This window comes from Vigna unguiculata, chromosome 4 (genome assembly GCF_004118075.2).
Source record: "Vigna unguiculata cultivar IT97K-499-35 chromosome 4, ASM411807v1, whole genome shotgun sequence".
NCBI lineage: Eukaryota > Viridiplantae > Streptophyta > Magnoliopsida > Fabales > Fabaceae > Vigna > Vigna unguiculata.
In genome coordinates this window covers 4,512,199-4,531,559 of record NC_040282.1, presented here as the reverse complement: position 1 = coordinate 4,531,559, position 19,361 = coordinate 4,512,199, and the positions used below count along the sequence as shown (strand labels likewise).

At 28.9% G+C, this 19,361-nt stretch overlaps 1 protein-coding gene across 1 annotated transcript; it reads right to left on the bottom strand.

Annotated features, from left to right (window-relative positions):
* Positions 1-4,766: 4,766 nt before the first annotated feature.
* On the bottom strand, positions 4,767-17,375 carry LOC114182054 (probable serine/threonine-protein kinase PIX7). The gene is made up of 6 exons (XM_028068797.1): positions 17,180-17,375; positions 16,087-16,421; positions 15,673-15,808; positions 6,017-6,153; positions 5,841-5,946; positions 4,767-5,275 (listed from the first exon to the last, which is right to left on the bottom strand). The coding sequence occupies exons 1-6, from the start codon at positions 17,373-17,375 to the stop codon at positions 4,767-4,769; spliced, it is 1,419 nt and encodes a 472-aa protein (XP_027924598.1).
* Positions 17,376-19,361: the final 1,986 nt, after the last annotated feature.

Below are 19,361 nucleotides of genomic sequence, written 5' to 3'. Positions count from 1 at the left end.
TTTTTCAATTAAATTCTGATTGTCCATTTTATTATGGATTGAAATTTTTTTTTAATAATACTATTGTTGCCATTTTTATTGTACATTAAAAAAGTTTTGGAAAAAAAAGTAGCAAATATATATTAAATATGAATATCTTATGTAAAAATAGTTACATTATATAAAGTTACCGCATCAAATGGTACACATAAAAAAGTAATAAAGAAAAGAAGAATAGGGGAGAGAACCGGTGAGTTTAATTGGAAACATGTTATAGAAAGTATGATATATTTTATGGAAAGATTATTCCATAAATCTTGTTCTGGAAATCATGTTTCAAAAGACATCTCATGTATTTAAAAAAAAAAAATTAAAAATTTCATTCCAGAAAACATTTCATAAATTCCTGTAAAATTTTCCAAAAATTTTATTGCATAAAACTTGTTCCAACATACATTTTTAGAAAACTTATTTTGAAAATTCTATTATAAAAATCTTATATATTCCAGAAATTCTGTTTCAGAATAATTAATCTAATAAAGCAGGCCATAAGCATAGGCCCAAATTGTTAAGGATTGGGGTATAAAAATATCGTTGGGCTTTGTTGTTTCTCACAGGTCTTTTTGTTAAATTCACACTCCATCTGTTCTGTATCATTTTACGAAAAAAAAATCCTTTTTGGAAGTGCGTTTACTATTGTTGTGTATATAAACAAGATCTAACATACACAATAAAAATACGCTTATAGTTGTAAATATTTGAAAATAAATTGAAATTAAATATTATTTCTCTAATTAAAAATAAAAATAAGAAATAAAAAGGGAAGTAAACTTCATATTAACTTATATATATAAGGAGAAAAAGTGTTGAACAAAAGAGAAATAGTAGATCAAGAAGTTTTGAAACAAAAATGTGCATTGTTCTTTATTTTTCAATTTGTATTGATAAAATGCTCACTATAGTTTAACCTTTTTTTAGGGTTTCGATATTTAAGGGTTTGAAAATGGTAAAATTTGAATATATTGCTAATTATTACTGAAAACATATAATTTACTGGAATAAAGTAAAATCTTTTTAAAATTAAACTTAATATAATGAAAAAAATGTAAGAAAAATAAAATGTGAAAGATTTCAAATGTTCCTTACTAAGTTACCTTTACAAGGTTTTATAGTTAGATATTTGTTTTTTAATATATAGAATGTGAGGTAGTATTATATTTGTGGATGAATTGAGTATTAATCCATAAAAAAATTTGAATTAGATGAATTTTATCAAATGGATCAAGAAGTTGTTTTATTCCGTTATGAAGTAAAAAAAAAAAATACTACTAACTACAAAATATAGAAAAATAACACGAATGCATTCTAAATTTAATTTGTCCCTTATATAAGTAATGTTTTTATTTTACAAGAATAATTAAGAAAGTAAAATAAACCATATAGCACTTGATAATCGTCCATATTTTCATGATAATTGTTGCTTTCCTTCAACTTCATTAATAAATTATTGAATGGTTATGAAACATAAGTCTTTTAATCTTTTACAATGTAAAATATTAAAAGCTATCCCTTTGTCCCTCCCTAAATATAAAACACTTCTAAAAGAGCCATAACGTTATTAGTGTACTAAATTTACTCTTGTTACAATGACTTTTAAAATTCATTTTTTCATTTATTAGTGAAAATATACATGTCATAATATTTGAAAAGAAAAAAATATATAATATAATACAGAAACTATAAAATGTCTTAAGAAAAATAAAATTTAATGTCTTCTAAAATATGTCTTGTAATAAGAACTAGGATTGTATTAAAAGTCATGTGCACAATAATTAAAATAGCTAATAGGTCATATTAAATATTGTATAATTAACTTTAATTTTTTAAGACTTTTTTGTTAATATATAAGGACCCTTTATGACTCGATCGTTGGGGTTTTTCTTTCTTTACCCCTAAATTTTCTTCCTACATCTCAACTTTTTTATAATTTCACTGCTATCCTTTTGGTTGTAGTTATCGGCTCTTAGAATTCGGTGTCACCGGCTTTCAGAAACCGGTATTACCGGCTTTCAGAATCCAGTTTTATCGATTTTCAAGATACGAACAGTGGCGAAACATGAATAAAAATTTTAGGGATGCCAAATTTAATTTTTTTTATATATAAATTAATTTTCTTGTTAAATAAAAAAATCTTCATTTTCTTTACTTAAACCATTTTCATAGAGTGATTCACATATGCATTTCTCAATTTCTAATATTTCTAAATCATTGAATTCACGCAACAGAGATATTCTAATTTTTATTCCAAATCAAGGTTATCCAACTAATTCATTATGTGTAGCAGAATTTGTAATGCAACCCAAGATTTATCCATAAATTTTACCATTTCAGCAAAAAACACAACAACCTTTAAATTTCATAATTTAAGGTTGTACTAATTTGGATAAAAATATAATCAAGGTTCATGCTAATTTGGTAAAAGAATTCCTAAAATCACAATTAGGGTCATATTAATTTGGGTAAAACTTAATTTGGAAGAAACATCATAGGAGAATCATAAATTTAAGATACATAAATCATAAATTTACCGGCTTTCAGCATCCGGTGTTACCGGCTTTCAGAAACCAATATTATCGGCTTTCAGAAATCGGGGTACCAAATTTTAGAAATCGGAATACCGAATTTCATTCTTGGGGATGCAGACTACGAAGATATTTAGTTTATAATTTTTATTTTATTTTCTTGAAGGATTTAATGGTTTTCACACTCAAACTTGGAGGTGCAGGAAGAAAAAATAGGGGTGCAGGAAAAAAAACCTTCGTCGGGTTAGTTTGAGAAACCCATAATTTATTTTAAGTTAGGGTATTGAATTACAGGCTCCGAAAATTTGGACCTATTGACCTTGCTTGTCTTGTTGGGCTTCTGAGTCAAGTTGGGCTTTGATAAACAAAGACACAAAGAGTGCTATTCAAAAAAAAAAAAAAACCAATAGTATTAATCAATTTTAAATTAATATTTATTCAATTATTTTATAAACATAGTGCCTTTATATAATTTGAATATAAATTTTTCACTAATTCTTATTAATGTACAATTGTATACTATTTTGTAAAGTACTTTGAACAATATATGTATTCAATTGTTTAATTTAATTATTTAAATTATTTTTAATTTAATTCATTATTTAAAAATCTATACGTTTAAAGTTTTCATCGTCAAATATTATTTCACTGATTTTAAATCATTTTTATTTGAATATTATTACATCAATTAGTTACATATATAATTTTTTATTTAAATATCTAATTATCTAACTCATCATTAAATTTTTCGAACTAAATTTCACATTTCAATACAAAATAGGTTTTATATTTAAAAAGTAATGACTCCATAACGAATTATGTAACATGTTTTTTTTTTCTTCTGATGTTATTAATTTTTAGCATTGTTTTATTAAATTAATATTAATTTATGGATGTTATTTTCTTAATTAATGTAATCATTCAAAGTTTCAGAAATATTATATTTAATAATTCAACCTTTATATATAATCATTCAAACTACTAAGGTTTTAGTTATAAAAAAATAGTTTCTAAATATGTTTTATTAGTGTCGAATTTATATATAAATTTAGAAACCAATTTTGTTGGTAGCTAAAACTTTCATACTCAATATTAGTAATCAATTCATTATATGACTAGTTATAGACCAATTTAAATAATATTTTAGTCAAAAAAAATTAGTTTTTAAATTGATATCTAAATTGGAGTTGTGATTAATTTTTTATCACTAAAATTAGTCATTAATAATTTTTTTTTGAAATATTAATTATTAATTTTTTAATTTTTTCTAAATTTTCGGTTTTCAAAATCTAAATAAATTTTCTAATAATACAGGCCATTTTAATCAAAATTTATTATGTAAATAATTTCATAAGAATTCGTTTTATATTATTTTTAAATCAAAATATCACGTGGGAATTCAGTTTCCAGAAAGTTTAATTCTGATTTATTTTCCAATGACATAGACACATGGAAAAAACCAGAATTCGGGACTCGAGGAAAAATTATAGTTATAACAATAAAATGTGTTATTTCTGTATATAATTTGAACTATACATCTCATTAAAAATTATGTTCAAGAGTGCTATAGGGAAAAAAAATTCATTTACGTCTTATTATTTTACTTCCAATCTCAATGTAACTGGCTTAACTGGGTTATGCAAAACCATTCCATGAAAATCAACAACAAAATTGTAACTTAAATTTATTAAGTTTTGAAAAATGTTTAAAAAATAAATAACAGCAGTAGTTGAGTAATGTTTTCTTCTTTTTGTTTTTTATAAAAATAAAAAATTTGAACTCTTTAAGGACAAGTATAAATTTTCCTAACAAATATAACAAAGATTATAGCATTCATAAGGAGGAGAAAATGATGAGAACAATTTCACGACAATTTACTCAAAAGCTCTTTTTACTTTGTATTGCTATAAACTTTAAATTGTTAATTAGACAACATGGTAATTCTAGAATGTGATTCTCTACTAGAGTTTTTTTTTTTTTTTGTTTTTCTACTTTGTCTTTAGAATATCATAATAGTCACAAATTTAAAAATTTTAAAATATATTTTAATGATTTTTAAAGTATCAATATAATGTATTTTTAATGCTCAGTAGAGAACAATATAAAAAAATCCTAGTAGAGAATCTAGACTCGTAATTCTACTAGACTTTAGAGAAAAAGGTGCACAAGAATTTAACATAAGAGGTTGAAGGAAGAACCAAAACCCTAAGATTTAGATGAAGATGCAATCCAAGGATTTGCTGGAGTTGGAGGTAGAGGAAGAGGGTAGTATTGGCACTGTGGTGAACCTTGAAAGCACCTTAAAACTTTTGGTGATGAACCTCTTCCAGGGGCACACCTGTTAGCACTAGCATGGTTGGAAGGGCGTACACCATGTGAGTTTTTTTTGGGACCAACCTCACCAACCATCTCATCATGTAGATACTTCAACTTGTGAACTATTTCACTCATAAGGGGTCTTGCTTTAGGGTCTAGGCGAAGACAATGAGTAGCTATTCTCATTGTCCTATGAGCACACTTTGTAGGGTATTGTCCTTCAAGTCTAGGATCCATCAAATAATGAAAATTTGCTTTGTTTCTCAAATGAGGTCGCAACCATTCTATCAGGTTTTGTTCCTCTACAGGCATTGTTTCATCCATGGCTCTTCTTCCTGTCAGTATTTCAAGCAGAACAATCCCAAAGCTATAAACATTGCTTTCAGAAGTGATGTGTCCTGTGTCATCCACATTCTTAATGTGTCAAAAGACATAAAAGTCACTAAAGTTAGATGTCATAATTTTAATGAAAGGAGTATACAGTTAAAAACTAAGAAAATGTCAAATATGATGGATTTTTTACCCAACAATTTAGAGAGACTAATGTTATATATATATATATATATATATATATATGTATATATATATGTATATATGTATATATACATATATACATATATATATATATATACATATATACATATATATATATATATACATATATATATATATATATATATATATATATATATATATATATATATATATAACATTAGTCTAATCGACATAAAAAATTGACACTATTTTTAATTTAAAATCTTGAGATAATGAGTTTAAGACTTTTTTCAGTGTTTTGACTATGTCATTGTCTATCAATGTGAAACTTTGACGAATACTTATTATTTGATGTGAGACTTTAATGAATACTTATTATTCTCTATAAGAAGTGAAAGTCTATGAATTTGGTGAATGAATATACTATTGGTATTGCATAGAAGCTATTTACACTCAAGGATCACTAACCTTTCATGACATACTCAGGGGCTTCATAACCTTTTGTTACTACTACTTTAGTTGGTGCATGAATTTCTCTAGCTAGACCAAAGTCCCAAAGTTTTGCGTTGTAGTCCTGAAATAAAATGATATTAAGACGTGTATAAAATTAACATAGTTTGAGATTGCAAAATTGAAGTTATTACCATATCCAATAGGATCTTAGATGTCTTAAAATCTGGAAATATTATTGGCCTTGAAGCTTCCTCTTGTAAAAATGCAAGGCCATTGGCAGCACCAATTGCAATTTTCATCCTCATAGGCCATGTAAGTCGAAGAGTTCCTGCTCACACGTAACAATATATAGCTTGCTAATTTTATGATATATATCTATAATATACAAAATAATAGAAAGAATCTAACTAATATGTCTACGTTGTGATACATGTGAGGTAATATCTTCACATGTCATAAGATAGATAAGATTTAGAAAAGAAAGAGTTAAGAATAGATAAATATAAAAACAATATTAATTTATTCTTATCAGCCAAAGAAATATAATAAAAGATACAAGAAGTATAAAAAATACATAAACCTTAAGAATAACAATAAGTTTAAGAAATAGAAAGAACGAATATGTATGGAAGTTTACAAACCATAAACAAAGGTTAAAACCTAGTTAAGCTTACAAATAACAAGCTTTGCTAAAAGAGCTTTCCTTAATCCTCCCCTTGCCATTAATTACCAATAATTGAACAACTAAAACCAAACACAAAATACAATGATTAACAAACAACTTATATTATCAATTTGCACAAACTTTTTAGTGGCGATCTCCAAAAATATTTTAGAGGTACCAAAATTTTATTTATAAATGCATACAAATTTGAGGGAGTAAAATATATTATGATTAAAAATAATATTTTTATTTATATACTATTTTTATATATACTCATGTTAGCCAATACAATTAGATTATGAAAACAAGTAGTAAATTATAATACATTACCCCTATACCAAATATCTCCTATTTGTTCTAACTCAATCCTAAGGTTAATCACTCATCTAGAGGAAAGCATAAGCTTCTAACAAAAATTTGATAAATATTTTGATTAACCCCACAAGTTATACGAACATAACGAATATAAGGAACTTACCAAATATACAAGAGTAGAAATAGGGTTGCAAGGGTAGAGAGAGATAGTAAATCTTATGGGTAGGTGTTCAACACTTAAGGTGGTGCATGATTGAGCCACGAGAAAGTTAGGCTCAACTACAAAGGCAGCAAAGACAAAAGAAAACCCTTCATAGAAGGAAACCTCTGTAGTTGAGCGCCAAAAGTTCGGCTAAGCACCGCCTAAAAATTTCTATAAATAAAGACCTCCTGTCCTTATTTTAGACATTGAATGGAGAGTTATAAATGTAGTAGTAGATTAGAAATAGGTATTTGAGACTAGAGAGAGAGGCTCTTATTATAAATCCTTTGTGTAGATGCTGTTGGAATTATATTGCAATATTATTTGGGTAGCTGAACTCTCTCGTGTCCAGGTTGGATGTAATCAATTCTATTTCTCTATACTTCTACTTCTTGGATAATTATATATGCTTTCATTCAATAGTTTGTGGTTTGATTTGTATTTATTGCTTGGATGACTTGATCACTCATCTTATTTCACTAGTTTGGATTGAGTTGGAAGATTGGTCTTAAACTTTGGTCCAATCAAACCATCACACTCTAGCTAGAGGCTTCCACATGATCTACAGGATATGTTGGGTGAAAAAGTCTTGCACAATAAAGTAATAATTCATTCATGGAGGAATCACACTAGATTTGAAGTCCTTAAGTTCTAGGCTGTAGGAATGGGCCTCGATCTACCTTTAAGAGTACTCCAGGAAATTGAATGATTTGCATATTAAATAAACAAGATTTTTAGTAGTAGCGTAAAAGAAGAAGAGTTGAAACCCAATCACAGTCTCCACTGCACTCAATCTATATGTATTTATATGTACTTTCTATCAACATCCAAAATCCTAAAAACTACCTACCAATATACTTGCTAAATCTTTGTGGATACGATAACCTTCATTCGAATGTACTACAATTGACTTAGTGCACTTTCCAATAGGTCACACAGTTGAATAAATATCTTAAAATTTGATATTATGTAATGTTAGGGCTTAAGCCTCATGGATATAAATCTCAACTTAAGTTTATCCCAAACACAAGCATGATTACAATAACAGAAAAAACTACAAATGATTGGTAGAAGGTAAACAAATGAAGAAAAATAAAATAGAAAATGAACACACAAAAGTAACATAATTTAATTGAAATTTTAAATAAATTCAATCTATATCCATGATGAAATTTTGCTATGAACCAAGGATTATTAGTCAAAGTTTCTCTCTAAATGACTCATTACTCAACTCGCTTTACAAAGTGACATAACTACCTTATCTATTTTTCATTAAACATGTCTAAATAGGTGGAAAAAACATGTGAACAATGATTCTCACAAAAAAGAAAAAACATCATTGGAAGACTACGTTAAAAAACATTAGTCTTAATAAAAACTAAGGGTTGGACTCCTTACTAACACTATCTACCTTTGATACAAGAAGATAGATGTCTTGTATTGGACACCTTAATGAAGTTAGAATACATGAAACCTTGGTTTAGCCTAAATCTTTTGAGCAAGACTCACTTGCGTGCAACTAAACCCATTATAAGCTTAATCACTAATCAATTAGGTCAAATCCAAGCAATGGTAGAACTTGTTTGAAAAATCTTTCATAATTACGTTGTAAGGGTTACAATTATTTGAGACCTTCAACACCTTCACAAATCCTTAAGCAATCTCTTCTCTTACAAGTATAGCCTAATGTCAATATGCTTTGTTTTTTCATGGTATACTTGGCCCTTTGTTAATTCTATAGTGTTGTTATCACACTATACAATGACAACCTAATATTGCACCCTCATCCTTAGTTAAACACAACTACCATAAGGCTTCACTCATCGCTTTCGTCATGACAATGTACTTTGCTTTAGTGGTTAACAAAGCAACTACCTTCTATAGATTGACTGATCAACTTATAGTAGTACCATAAGCAATAAACACATAACCTATGAGAAAGTTTTTAGTGTCCAAGCCACTACAAGAATTTTGTTTATTACCGACGGAATGTTATTGACGACCAATAATTCATTGGTAGACTTTAATTTACCGATGGACGTTTCCGATGGATTTCACATTTAAATTTATCGATAGATACTTCTGATGAAACAAAGTGAGTTTTTAAAATTTGTTGGAAAGATTCGTCAGTAACTTATCATAAAAAAGTGTTTGTCGGTACTTTAGCATCATAATTACTGATGATCAAATTCTTTCGGTAAACATATTGGCACTTTGGGCAACAAATTTTTCGCCCAATCTACTAGGGATTTATATTATATTAAGGGAAATGGGTGAGGAGAAGAAGAAGAAGATAAGAAGAATAGGTGGGAGGCGGCTAGGGGTTGAGGTGGAGGTTGGTGGCTGACACAAAGGCTTGCTGGTGACATGATAATGTGAATTTTTACCATTATCTTAGCTATCTTTTGCTAACAAAATCAACTACTTTTTAGCTTTTAACCTACTTAATCCTCAATTTTACCTTGCTTTTATTAAATAAATACATCTTGGGTTGCATTGATCTAATGATACCGCTAATCCCAAATTTTTGTATTAATTCAGGGATAGGAACTTTTGCCTCAAACCAAAGAAGTTGGCAACCTAGAGAAGCAAGAAGAAAGACCAAATTTGAAGATTTGAACCCTATATTTAGTGTTGAGCGCCAGAAAGACAAAGTTCAACGCCATTTAGCTTGTATTTTTCCTGCGTTGAGTGCACTAAAAGGAGCGTTGAGCACAAACCTTGCAGGGTTAAACACCTAGAAACCCTAAAGCCAACATTGAGCGACCTTAAGCCAATACTAAGCAACAGCTATCTTGTAAAATGTGGCTTTGAGCACTAGGAGGCGAACATTGAGTGGCATTTTATTCAAAAAAATGCATAGAGAAGTCTTCATACTGAACGCTTAACGATACAGGACTAACGCTGAGTGATACCTGTGTTGACGTGGTAAATTTATCCTATTTCTTCTTAGTTACTCGAAGGAAAGTCATCTTTGGACTTTTGGAGCACGAAAAATACATTGTGGATAGCTTAGAGGTTTGTTAGGGCTGATGGGAATAATCTCTTCTTCTTCTTTGTATCTCCTTCTTCTTCCACTCTTCATTTGTAAGTTTTGGTTTTTTATGACAATGGAGAGCTAAACCCATTTTGTTAGAGGTAGATGTAGCCACTAACTCTTGCATATTCTTCAATGTTTTGAATATATATATATATATATATATATATATATATATGCCTTTTCCATTAAATGCTAGTATCATTGTTTCTTTACTTAATGTTTGCTTTAGTTTGGCCATCCATTGCTTGATATTTGGTTCATTAGGTGTTGGAAAATATCTTTTGTAACCTATAACTGAAACTTGATACCTAATGGGGCTTGTGTCTAAGAATAGAGCTTGACCCATTAGTTGTCGTAAACCCTAACTCATAAAGCGAGTCTGTTTGTTAAGGGGGATTGACTCTTAATAAGGAAATCTAGGCTCATTCTATTAAGGGATTAAGGTTTGAGTAGACTTGTGGGTTGATAGTATATTAATGGAGAGGATGTGAGTTTCTATATGCATGAGAGTGAAGTTGGTGAAATCTAACCCCAATAATAACAATCCATATCATTTGTACCCTTTTACATCATCCTTGTGTTTTCAATCTCCAAAATTTATTTTTATCATTTATGCTCAAGTTTACTTTCTTACACAAACTCAGATTATGAAAATATTTGTTAGTCTAAACTTGTTATTAATAGTACGATTATTTGGTATTACATAAGTCCACTGGGAAACGATATTTCAGTCTTACTGGTTACTACTTGCACGATTTGGTACGTTTGCCAAAGTCCTAACATGATACGCGTTGGTAATGCGTACTAGTGACGTCGATGATTGTTGGTGATGGTGACAATTGTAGGCCTGTGTTAGAGAAGGAGATGAAAGAGGAGGAGATGGAGGACGAGGAAGACAAATAAGAGGAGGATGAGACCTAAAGGATAAAAAGGACCTGAATTGGTGGTGGTGGCACGTCTGCTGGTTAGTGACAAGGAGAAAAAAAATGAAAAAGAAGAGGTAAACAAGGGGGAAGAAGAAGATTCTATCACACATTTTACCAATGAATATTACTGATGGAAATTACTGGTAGATTTGAAGTTGTCGATACTTATTGAAAAATGGTTGTATCGTTGATAAACTTTACCGACAAATTTTTAACTGTTGGTGATCCATCGATAAACATGATTTACCAACAAATTTTTGCATCACTGACTAATATTGACCATTTGGTAATATGCAATTTTCTTGTAGTAAGCACTTAATGTAGTCTAGGTCAACACAATCTTCTAATTGAGCATCTCAAGCATACTGACTAGCTTTACCATTAACTAAACTCTACCAAGTGACACTTTCAAATATTAAAGCATCCACTTAAGAGCTTGTTAGTGTCTTTCCTAAGATTTGAGATAAACTTGTTAACAACACTCACAACATAGGCTATTTATTATTTTGTTTTTTATTTTTTTAATAAAATGTTCATGTAATGGGAGTGATACCTAGCGTGAGCTTATTTGGAACATAGGCTATGTTGAGGGCAAGCATAAAACATTGCATGCATCACAAAACAAACAATTTTTTGATATGGAATACATCCATATAACTTTGTTCCTTCACCTTCTTAGGAGACTTTGCATCACTCATATTGTAATGTGAAGCAAGAAGTGAGTAAACAAACTTCAAGTTTGTCATTCCAAACCTTTCAAGGTTTTCATTCCAAACCATTCAAGTTTGTTGTTCCAAACTTGTAAAATTATTTGCAAGGCATACAAGTCATTCTTCCTCACACCCTTCATCACTAAAATGGATCCCTCATTACCATCAACATTGTCCGACCACCTTTAAAAAAACATCCCTTCTTCATAAATTTACTAAGAGATATTAGGTTACATTTCAAGCTAGGTATGAGCCGAACATCTTCAAGCTAGGTAGAAGCCTAACTTCTTTAGGAACTATCTCAGATCCATCATCATTTAGACAAATCTTGGTGATTCCAACTCTGATTATCTTACAAGACTTGTTATCTTTAGGGAGAATTGAACTTCCTTCAAGTTTTGTAAAGTTCTGAAACCATAGATGATTAGGTGTCATGTGGAATAAGCAACTATAATCCATTATGCAATAACAATCATCAACATTACTTGACACCAAATAAGCCTATGTTAATTCATGAATATCTTCAACTAGAGTTGCTTCACTAAATGTAGGTGATATATTAGAACTAGACAATCTACAAGATCTAGACAATCTGCCAAGGTTATAAGCATTCTTTTTCCTCTCAGGATAGAACCTTTTGGTATGACATTCCTTCTTGCAATGAAAAGATCTAATATTTAATGCACATCCACTATTGAGATACCTTGACTTCAACTTCTACCACCTCTATTATCAATTGTAAACACTCTTTTCCTCGTTACCAACTAGAGTTGTTTCACTAAACATATGTGGTATATTAAAACTAGATAATCTACAAGATCCAAACAATCTGCCAAGGTTATTAGCATTCTTTTTTCTTTTAGGATAGAACCTTTTGATGTGATATTCCTTCTTGTAATGAAAACATCTAATATTGAATGCACCTCCATTATTCATATGTCTTAACTTCAACTTTTACCACCTCTATTATCATTTGTAAAAGCTATTTTCCTCATTACAAGGTTGTCTTAAAAACTGTATGCCCTACTTTTAAACTTCTAATTAACTCTTTGAAGCTCAGAGTCACTTTCACTTCCTCAAGAAAGAGATAGAGAAAGAGGGAAAAGAGTCTTTCTTCCATAAAACAAGGTTTCCTAAAAATGATTATGCATCTTAGGCAAGATATACAACAACAAAAATGCCTGATCCTCATAATCAATCTAAAGGTCAATATTCTCCAAATCAAGAATAAACTTATTGAATTTATCAACACGTACTTAAGATATAAGTGATTTACCATGGATTTTGGCATGTACAAGCTCTAGACTTTTATCTTTAATCACATTGTGATCTCCCTCTTTAAAATTTGCTTTAATATGTTGTCAATGAGGCTAAGAACAAAACTTGTATAAGTATAATACATGCTTTTGATTTAGACAATTAAACTAGGGATTTCGGCATGTACAAGCTTTCAAGTTTCACCCATTTTTTTTTGCCATCTTCCCTTGAACACTTGTCTCATTACCTTATACCTCTTATTGAGGCTAAGAGAAATGGTGCTAAGACTTTTCTTGTAAAATCTTTGTGTCCTTCTCAACCATGACTACGTTAAGTCTTGATTCACTTTCTCAAACTTGAAGGAGGCCTAGTTGAATCAGAGGATCACACATTTGAACAACCTCAATCTAAAATTGTTTAAACTATTACAACTCTTGTATAAGGACAATACTTATTATTGAGGCTAAGAACAATTGCGCTATGAGACTTCTCTAGTAATGTCTTCTTGTCCATCTCTGCCATGACTATGTCAAACGATTGATTTACTTTCCCAAGCTTCAAGGAAACCTAGTTGAATAAGAAGAGCACACATTTGAAATACTGAAATCTAAAATTGTTCAAAACACTACAACACTTGTATGACTATAATACTTGCTTTTGATTTAGACTATTAACTAAGGATTTTTGCTTGAACAAGCTTTCAAGCTTCATCTATGATTTTTTTGCTAGCTTCGTGTGCGACTTAGATGTTATACCTTGTTATTGAGGCTTAGAAAATCACATTATAAGACTTCTCTACTAATGTTTTCTTGTCCTTCTCTGCCATGACTATGTCAAGCCTTGATTCACTTTCCCGTGCTTCAAGGAGGACTTATTAAATCAAAAGAGCACACACTTCAGCAACCACAATACAATACTTATATGAGTACAATACTTGCTTTAGATTTAGACGATTAGCTATGGATTTCAACATGTACAAGCCTTTGAGTTTCGTCCATAATTTTGTTGCAATCTTCCCTTCAAGACTTGCCTTAATACATTATACCTTGTTATTAAGGTTAAGAACAATCATGCCATGAGACTTCTCCAGTAACGTTTTCTTGTCCTTCTTCACCATGGCTACATCAAGTCTAGATTTACCTTTTTGAGCTTCAAGAAAACCTTATTAAACTATAAGAGTACATATTTTCAATAGTCACGGTCTAAAATTATTCAAAGCAATGAATTTCTCAATCACATACTTTTTGTGAAAGTCATAATGATTGAAGTACTTGCTCATCACACCAATTTGGTGTGGAATGTACTAAAAATAAATCATTGTGAGATGATTTAGCAACACAAACGAAATTACAATAATAGAGAAGAAGGTGCAAACTAACATTAAAAGGAAAATGAAGGAAGATACAAAAAAAGAATCAACGTACAAAAAGCAACATGATTAAATTGAAGTGTTAAGAAACTTCAATTGATATCCATAATAGAATTCACTATGAACCAGAGATTATAACCTGAAGTTTTTCTCGATGAACTCACATTGAAATCACTTACAAAGTGTAAGAGCTGAACTTACAACTCTTATTTAGTTTTCAACTATAACTACAAGTTCCTATATATAGTAATATAACCACCTTAACTAACTTCTATGAAACATGTTCAAACAAGTGGAGAAAACATGTGAATAGTGTTTCCTATTATTGAATTGAAATGTCACTGAGACAACTAATTCCAACTAAGATATATTAAATAACCTAAGTTTTTAATTTATAGTCTTCCACATATTTTAATTTTGTAGATTGTTTTCTAACTTACCCATTCATTTTTTCTAATATATTCTTCTACCTTTTATAGAAATTTTCTATGAAGTGTCTTAATTTTCTTAATCATCTTTTCTGCCATCTAATAGATTGCTACGAAGAATAAAGGTAATGCAAACAATATAAATGTAATGTGAGATACTCTTCCATATATGAATCACTTTTAACAACATGTCTTCAATATGAAATTAAAGGTAAAATAAGAAATTGAAGTATAGTTAATGTATAATTAATTTGTGTATGTGGAAAAAAAGAAATATATTTTAGAAAAGAGGAGTTGGAGATATGAATATAATGATTGAATCCAAGTTCTCATGAGGTTGTCTAGTTTTATGTATTTCTTTTATAATATATATATATATATATATATATATATATATATATTATTTTTTACATTAAATTAAATAATATGATTCTTTAGTAGTCGTTTTTATTATGTTCTATAAAATCTAAGAGCATGCCTAGGGGAATTGTAGATTATTAAGGAATGTGTATACGTAGGTGGGGTGCTAGGATTTTAAGTGAAAGTTGGTCAAATTTTTGAGATTATACAAATCTCACTAGATTATGTCTTCCCTTTAAAGATAAATACGAAAGAACAATATAAAAAGCTTGTAGTCTTATATCTTGTACCTATAATTAATATATATTTTATGTCAAACAAAAATCAACAATGATAATGTAGTACTGAGGCATTGAAACAGTCACAAAAAATAGTAGCCAGTGTATATAAAGAAAATATTTTTTTTGTTTCATTTTCAATTGTAAAAATAGAGTTTATTTTTTGAAAACTAAAAGTAAAATTGGAGTAGTAAAAAATAAAGGAAGAAAATAAAAAAAAAAAACAACTTTTCAAACCATACAATCACTATTGAAAAAGTAACTGAAATAATGAATTATTTGGTACATTAGGACATACTGCTGAATAGATGCTTCTCTAAGCTTCCTTGACACATATACTCATGTACTAGTAGTCTTTTGCCATCCTCAATGCAAAACCCTACTATTTTAACCAGATTTAGATGATTGAGTTCACTGAGATAACTAATTTCATCCTGAAAATACATGAAAACAATGAAAATATTTTATTTTTTAATAAACAATATATATAGTAAGTGATGTGATTAATTTATAACATTTTCTTCTCTAGTATAGTAAGATTATACATGTCAAATAGATTATAAATAGATTATCAGTGTAATGTATTTAAAACGACTAAAAAAGGTTAATAATGATGTGTGCAATCTCAAGAAATCACAAGCATGCCAATGTAATTTGGTTCAATAAATAGCAAAGAAAATAAAGAAATTTAGTTAGGGTTAGCATCACATACAAGCCATTCTTTTTGATCTTGAGATTCATTTAAGTTGAGTGCCTTGACTGCAATGGGAATCCCTTTTCCAGGCCTTGCTGCATAGTTCCCATATTGATTAATCCAACCCTTCAACAAAATCCCAAACCCTTCCTCGTCATGAAAATTCTCAACCTTAAAAGTTCGTGTTGCCAACATAAGATCTTGAAAACTGAACCTTCGAAGAAGCAAAGAAGCTTCAAACAGTTCTTGATTCGGAACACACAGTCTTGTTGCATGCCTAAGTAACCTTCTGTTTGATGAGGATCTTGGGACAATTGGTTCTTGTCTCTCAACATCATTTGTAACATGTTTTCCTGTTGAATTGGGGGAAATAGGTTAAAGAAAATTTAGCAAGGAGCTTAAAAAGGTACATGAAATAGACCCGTAAAATTAAGTCTAAGTTTTTAATCTCCAAGAGTATCAAAGAAGATCTCCAATTCTCAATTTTGTAACATACATATTTTATATATATTCAACTTTATGTCACAATTAATTTTTTTTGAGACATGCATATACATTGGGTTAAATTTTTTTTTATATATAAAGAATTAATTTAAATTAATAATAGAGCACTTGAGAGATGTTCTAATTTATCTACAAAATATAAAAGAAAGATGCATTATAAAAGATAAAAAAAAATGTAATGTATCTTCAAAACTTGTCAAAGACAACGATATAACTTTGATTTACAAAAGTTAAGATTCTTCTAAACATTGGACACCATATTTTAAGGAAAGAATTGATTTTTCTAGCTTTTTTTTTTGTGTTTCTATATATTGTATTGTGAGAATAAAGAATAGTGGACACCACTGCATATTAACACATAATGGAAAAGAAACCATGAATGTGATAAATGATATGATATTTTTAGAAAAAAATAGAGAAAAATGGTGTAGTCAATTAAGTAAGTGTTTTTATAATTACTTGTACACCCATCCCATATAGAAATTAAGTAATGCAATTTAAGAGTTTATTAAAAGAAGTTCTTTAATTGGAACAAGAAAGAAATGTAAACTCTTAGAAGAATAATGGTGAAAGAAGGTAGAATATGTATAAATATATATATATATACCATGAATTTGATTGATTTTGTTTGAAGAAGCTTCCCCTTTAGAACTCCAAAGCATGCAACCCAGGAAAATCCTCAATTTCTTCCAAAATCTTGAACCTTCTTCAGTACTACCATGAACAACATCTTTGTTGTTTCTTCCTCTCTTGGTTTTGCCCCCAATTGAAGAATCAACCCTAATACAATCAATGCTTCCCATATTTTCAGTTCAGACCCCTGAAAATTCAACATATACAAATTTCAGCACCAATTCTTAAAATGAAAAACATAGAAGACACACATGCTATAGCAAACAAAATACACTTTGAAACCTTTGTGTGAATTGTTCTTAGTATGCTTCGTGCTTACTAAGATATGGGTATTAGAGGGAAAATGGTGAAATAGCGTGTGAAGAATCAATGTGCTTGGTTTTTTAGTACCAGTGTTTGACTATTTTATGTGGGTCAACGTGTATTTTGTTCTAAATAATAATAATAACAGCAATAAATGCTAGGGTGATGAAAATGTATTTCTGAGATGTTTTATTTATGGGGTCCATTAGTAATGTTTTTTTTTTTTGTCATGAAAGTCAACAATTCCACCAATAAATTTGGTTTAGCAATATAAATAAATAAAAGAAAAAACTCTGGATAAGAGACAATTTCCTATATATAACAGGAAGGATTTGGTGACTTTAAGGATTTTCACACAAAAATTAAATCAAATATGAAAAAATACAATGCATGGTTTGTTAACACAATATATATACAATGGGTGTGTAATTATTACACCAACCAATCAGGTTAAAATCTATTAAAACATAAATGATGTTTACGTATGAAGACAATGAAAATGATCAATTACTTTGAAGAGATAAATATAAATTTAATTAACTAAAAATATCATAAATATAATTTCTAAAGTAATTATCATATGAATGATTGATTTTCAACAATATAGTTTCAGAGATAAACTTACATTTTTACAAAAAAGTTTTTTTTTTTTTAACTGAAAGAACATTTCTAAGCAACATTTTTATATAAAAAGAGCTTACATTTGTAAAGGAGGCCAATTTTAATAATACACCGTAAATGTATTTCAAGTAATTTCAGTTCTCATTTTGTTTGATAAGCATTAATAAAAACCAACATAAAAATTGACTTCATAGAATTAACAAATTAAAAATCACTAATGATATATTTTTCTAAAAAAATAATGCGCATGTAAATAAATTATTTATGATTGAATGACAATATATAAAATTATATGTATATATTATTTTTCTATAAAATTTACAGTACATTTATTAAGATTTTATTTTACTTATTTATGGAAATGATAGTGAAAGATATACAGGTAAGTAAAATTTGACAAAAAAGTTTAATGAATTTTAATCAAAAAATGATAAAAATAACTTATAAAGTTTACAAGGACCACAAACCATAATAAAAAATAAAAATCACAAAATCACAAGTAATTAAGGAATATATATCTCAGTTAATTATTTCAACATTCAACATTGTAAATGAATTGTTGTGACTCCTTAGTTCATGTTCATATTTCACACAAAAAGAGAATTTGTAAACACTAGCAATGAAACATAGGAAAAAGTGGATGCATTAAAACCTGTTCTAATAAGATAATCAGACACAACACTGAACTTCTTTACTTCAGAGAAAGGATTGAACCATTGCTACACATTTCAATGTCATAATAACTCGTTGATGCAACATGCAAAGATCTTTGTTCCCGGTTTTTGTGTTCATCAATTTTTAAGTATGCAAAAAGGTTTGGACATATATCTCTAAATTAAAAATAAAAATAAAAAACTAATCACTTAATATAGTAACTGATTATAATTACCATTGACCAAAGTGTTATTTTTATATATAACTTACCAATGATTCTAAATACTTAAATATTTTAAATATATGTGGTCAAGACTACAACTTTAACACAGGTAGTTCTTTTAATGAAATTTAATTTTATTCATTCCATTATTGTTCCTTGGTCAACATTCAAAACTTTCTTCATCTCATAAGTAAACACTTGCACGTGCCATTATATATTGTTATATTATTACCACCTTATTTTCTTAATTTCTTTTGCACTTTGTAGAGAGGTTTCTTGCTTTTATATATGAATATTGGTTCTCAGTGTTGACACATCTTATTGTACTCAATTTAAGATTTATTATTAATGAATT

Excerpts from the sequence above, each read along its gene's own strand:
- LOC114182054 (XM_028068797.1), bottom strand. The coding sequence starts at position 17,375 with ATGGGAAGCATTGATTGTATTAGGGTTGATTCTTCAATTGGGGGCAAA. Across the intron at positions 6,154-15,672 it reads AGAGAAGCATCTATTCAGCA|GAACTCTTCGACTTACATGG; the intron begins GTATGTCCTAAT and ends ACGTGTGAGCAG. Across the intron at positions 5,276-5,840 it reads CCCTGAGTATGTCATGAAAG|GACACATCACTTCTGAAAGC; the intron begins GTTAGTGATCCT and ends TGGATGACACAG.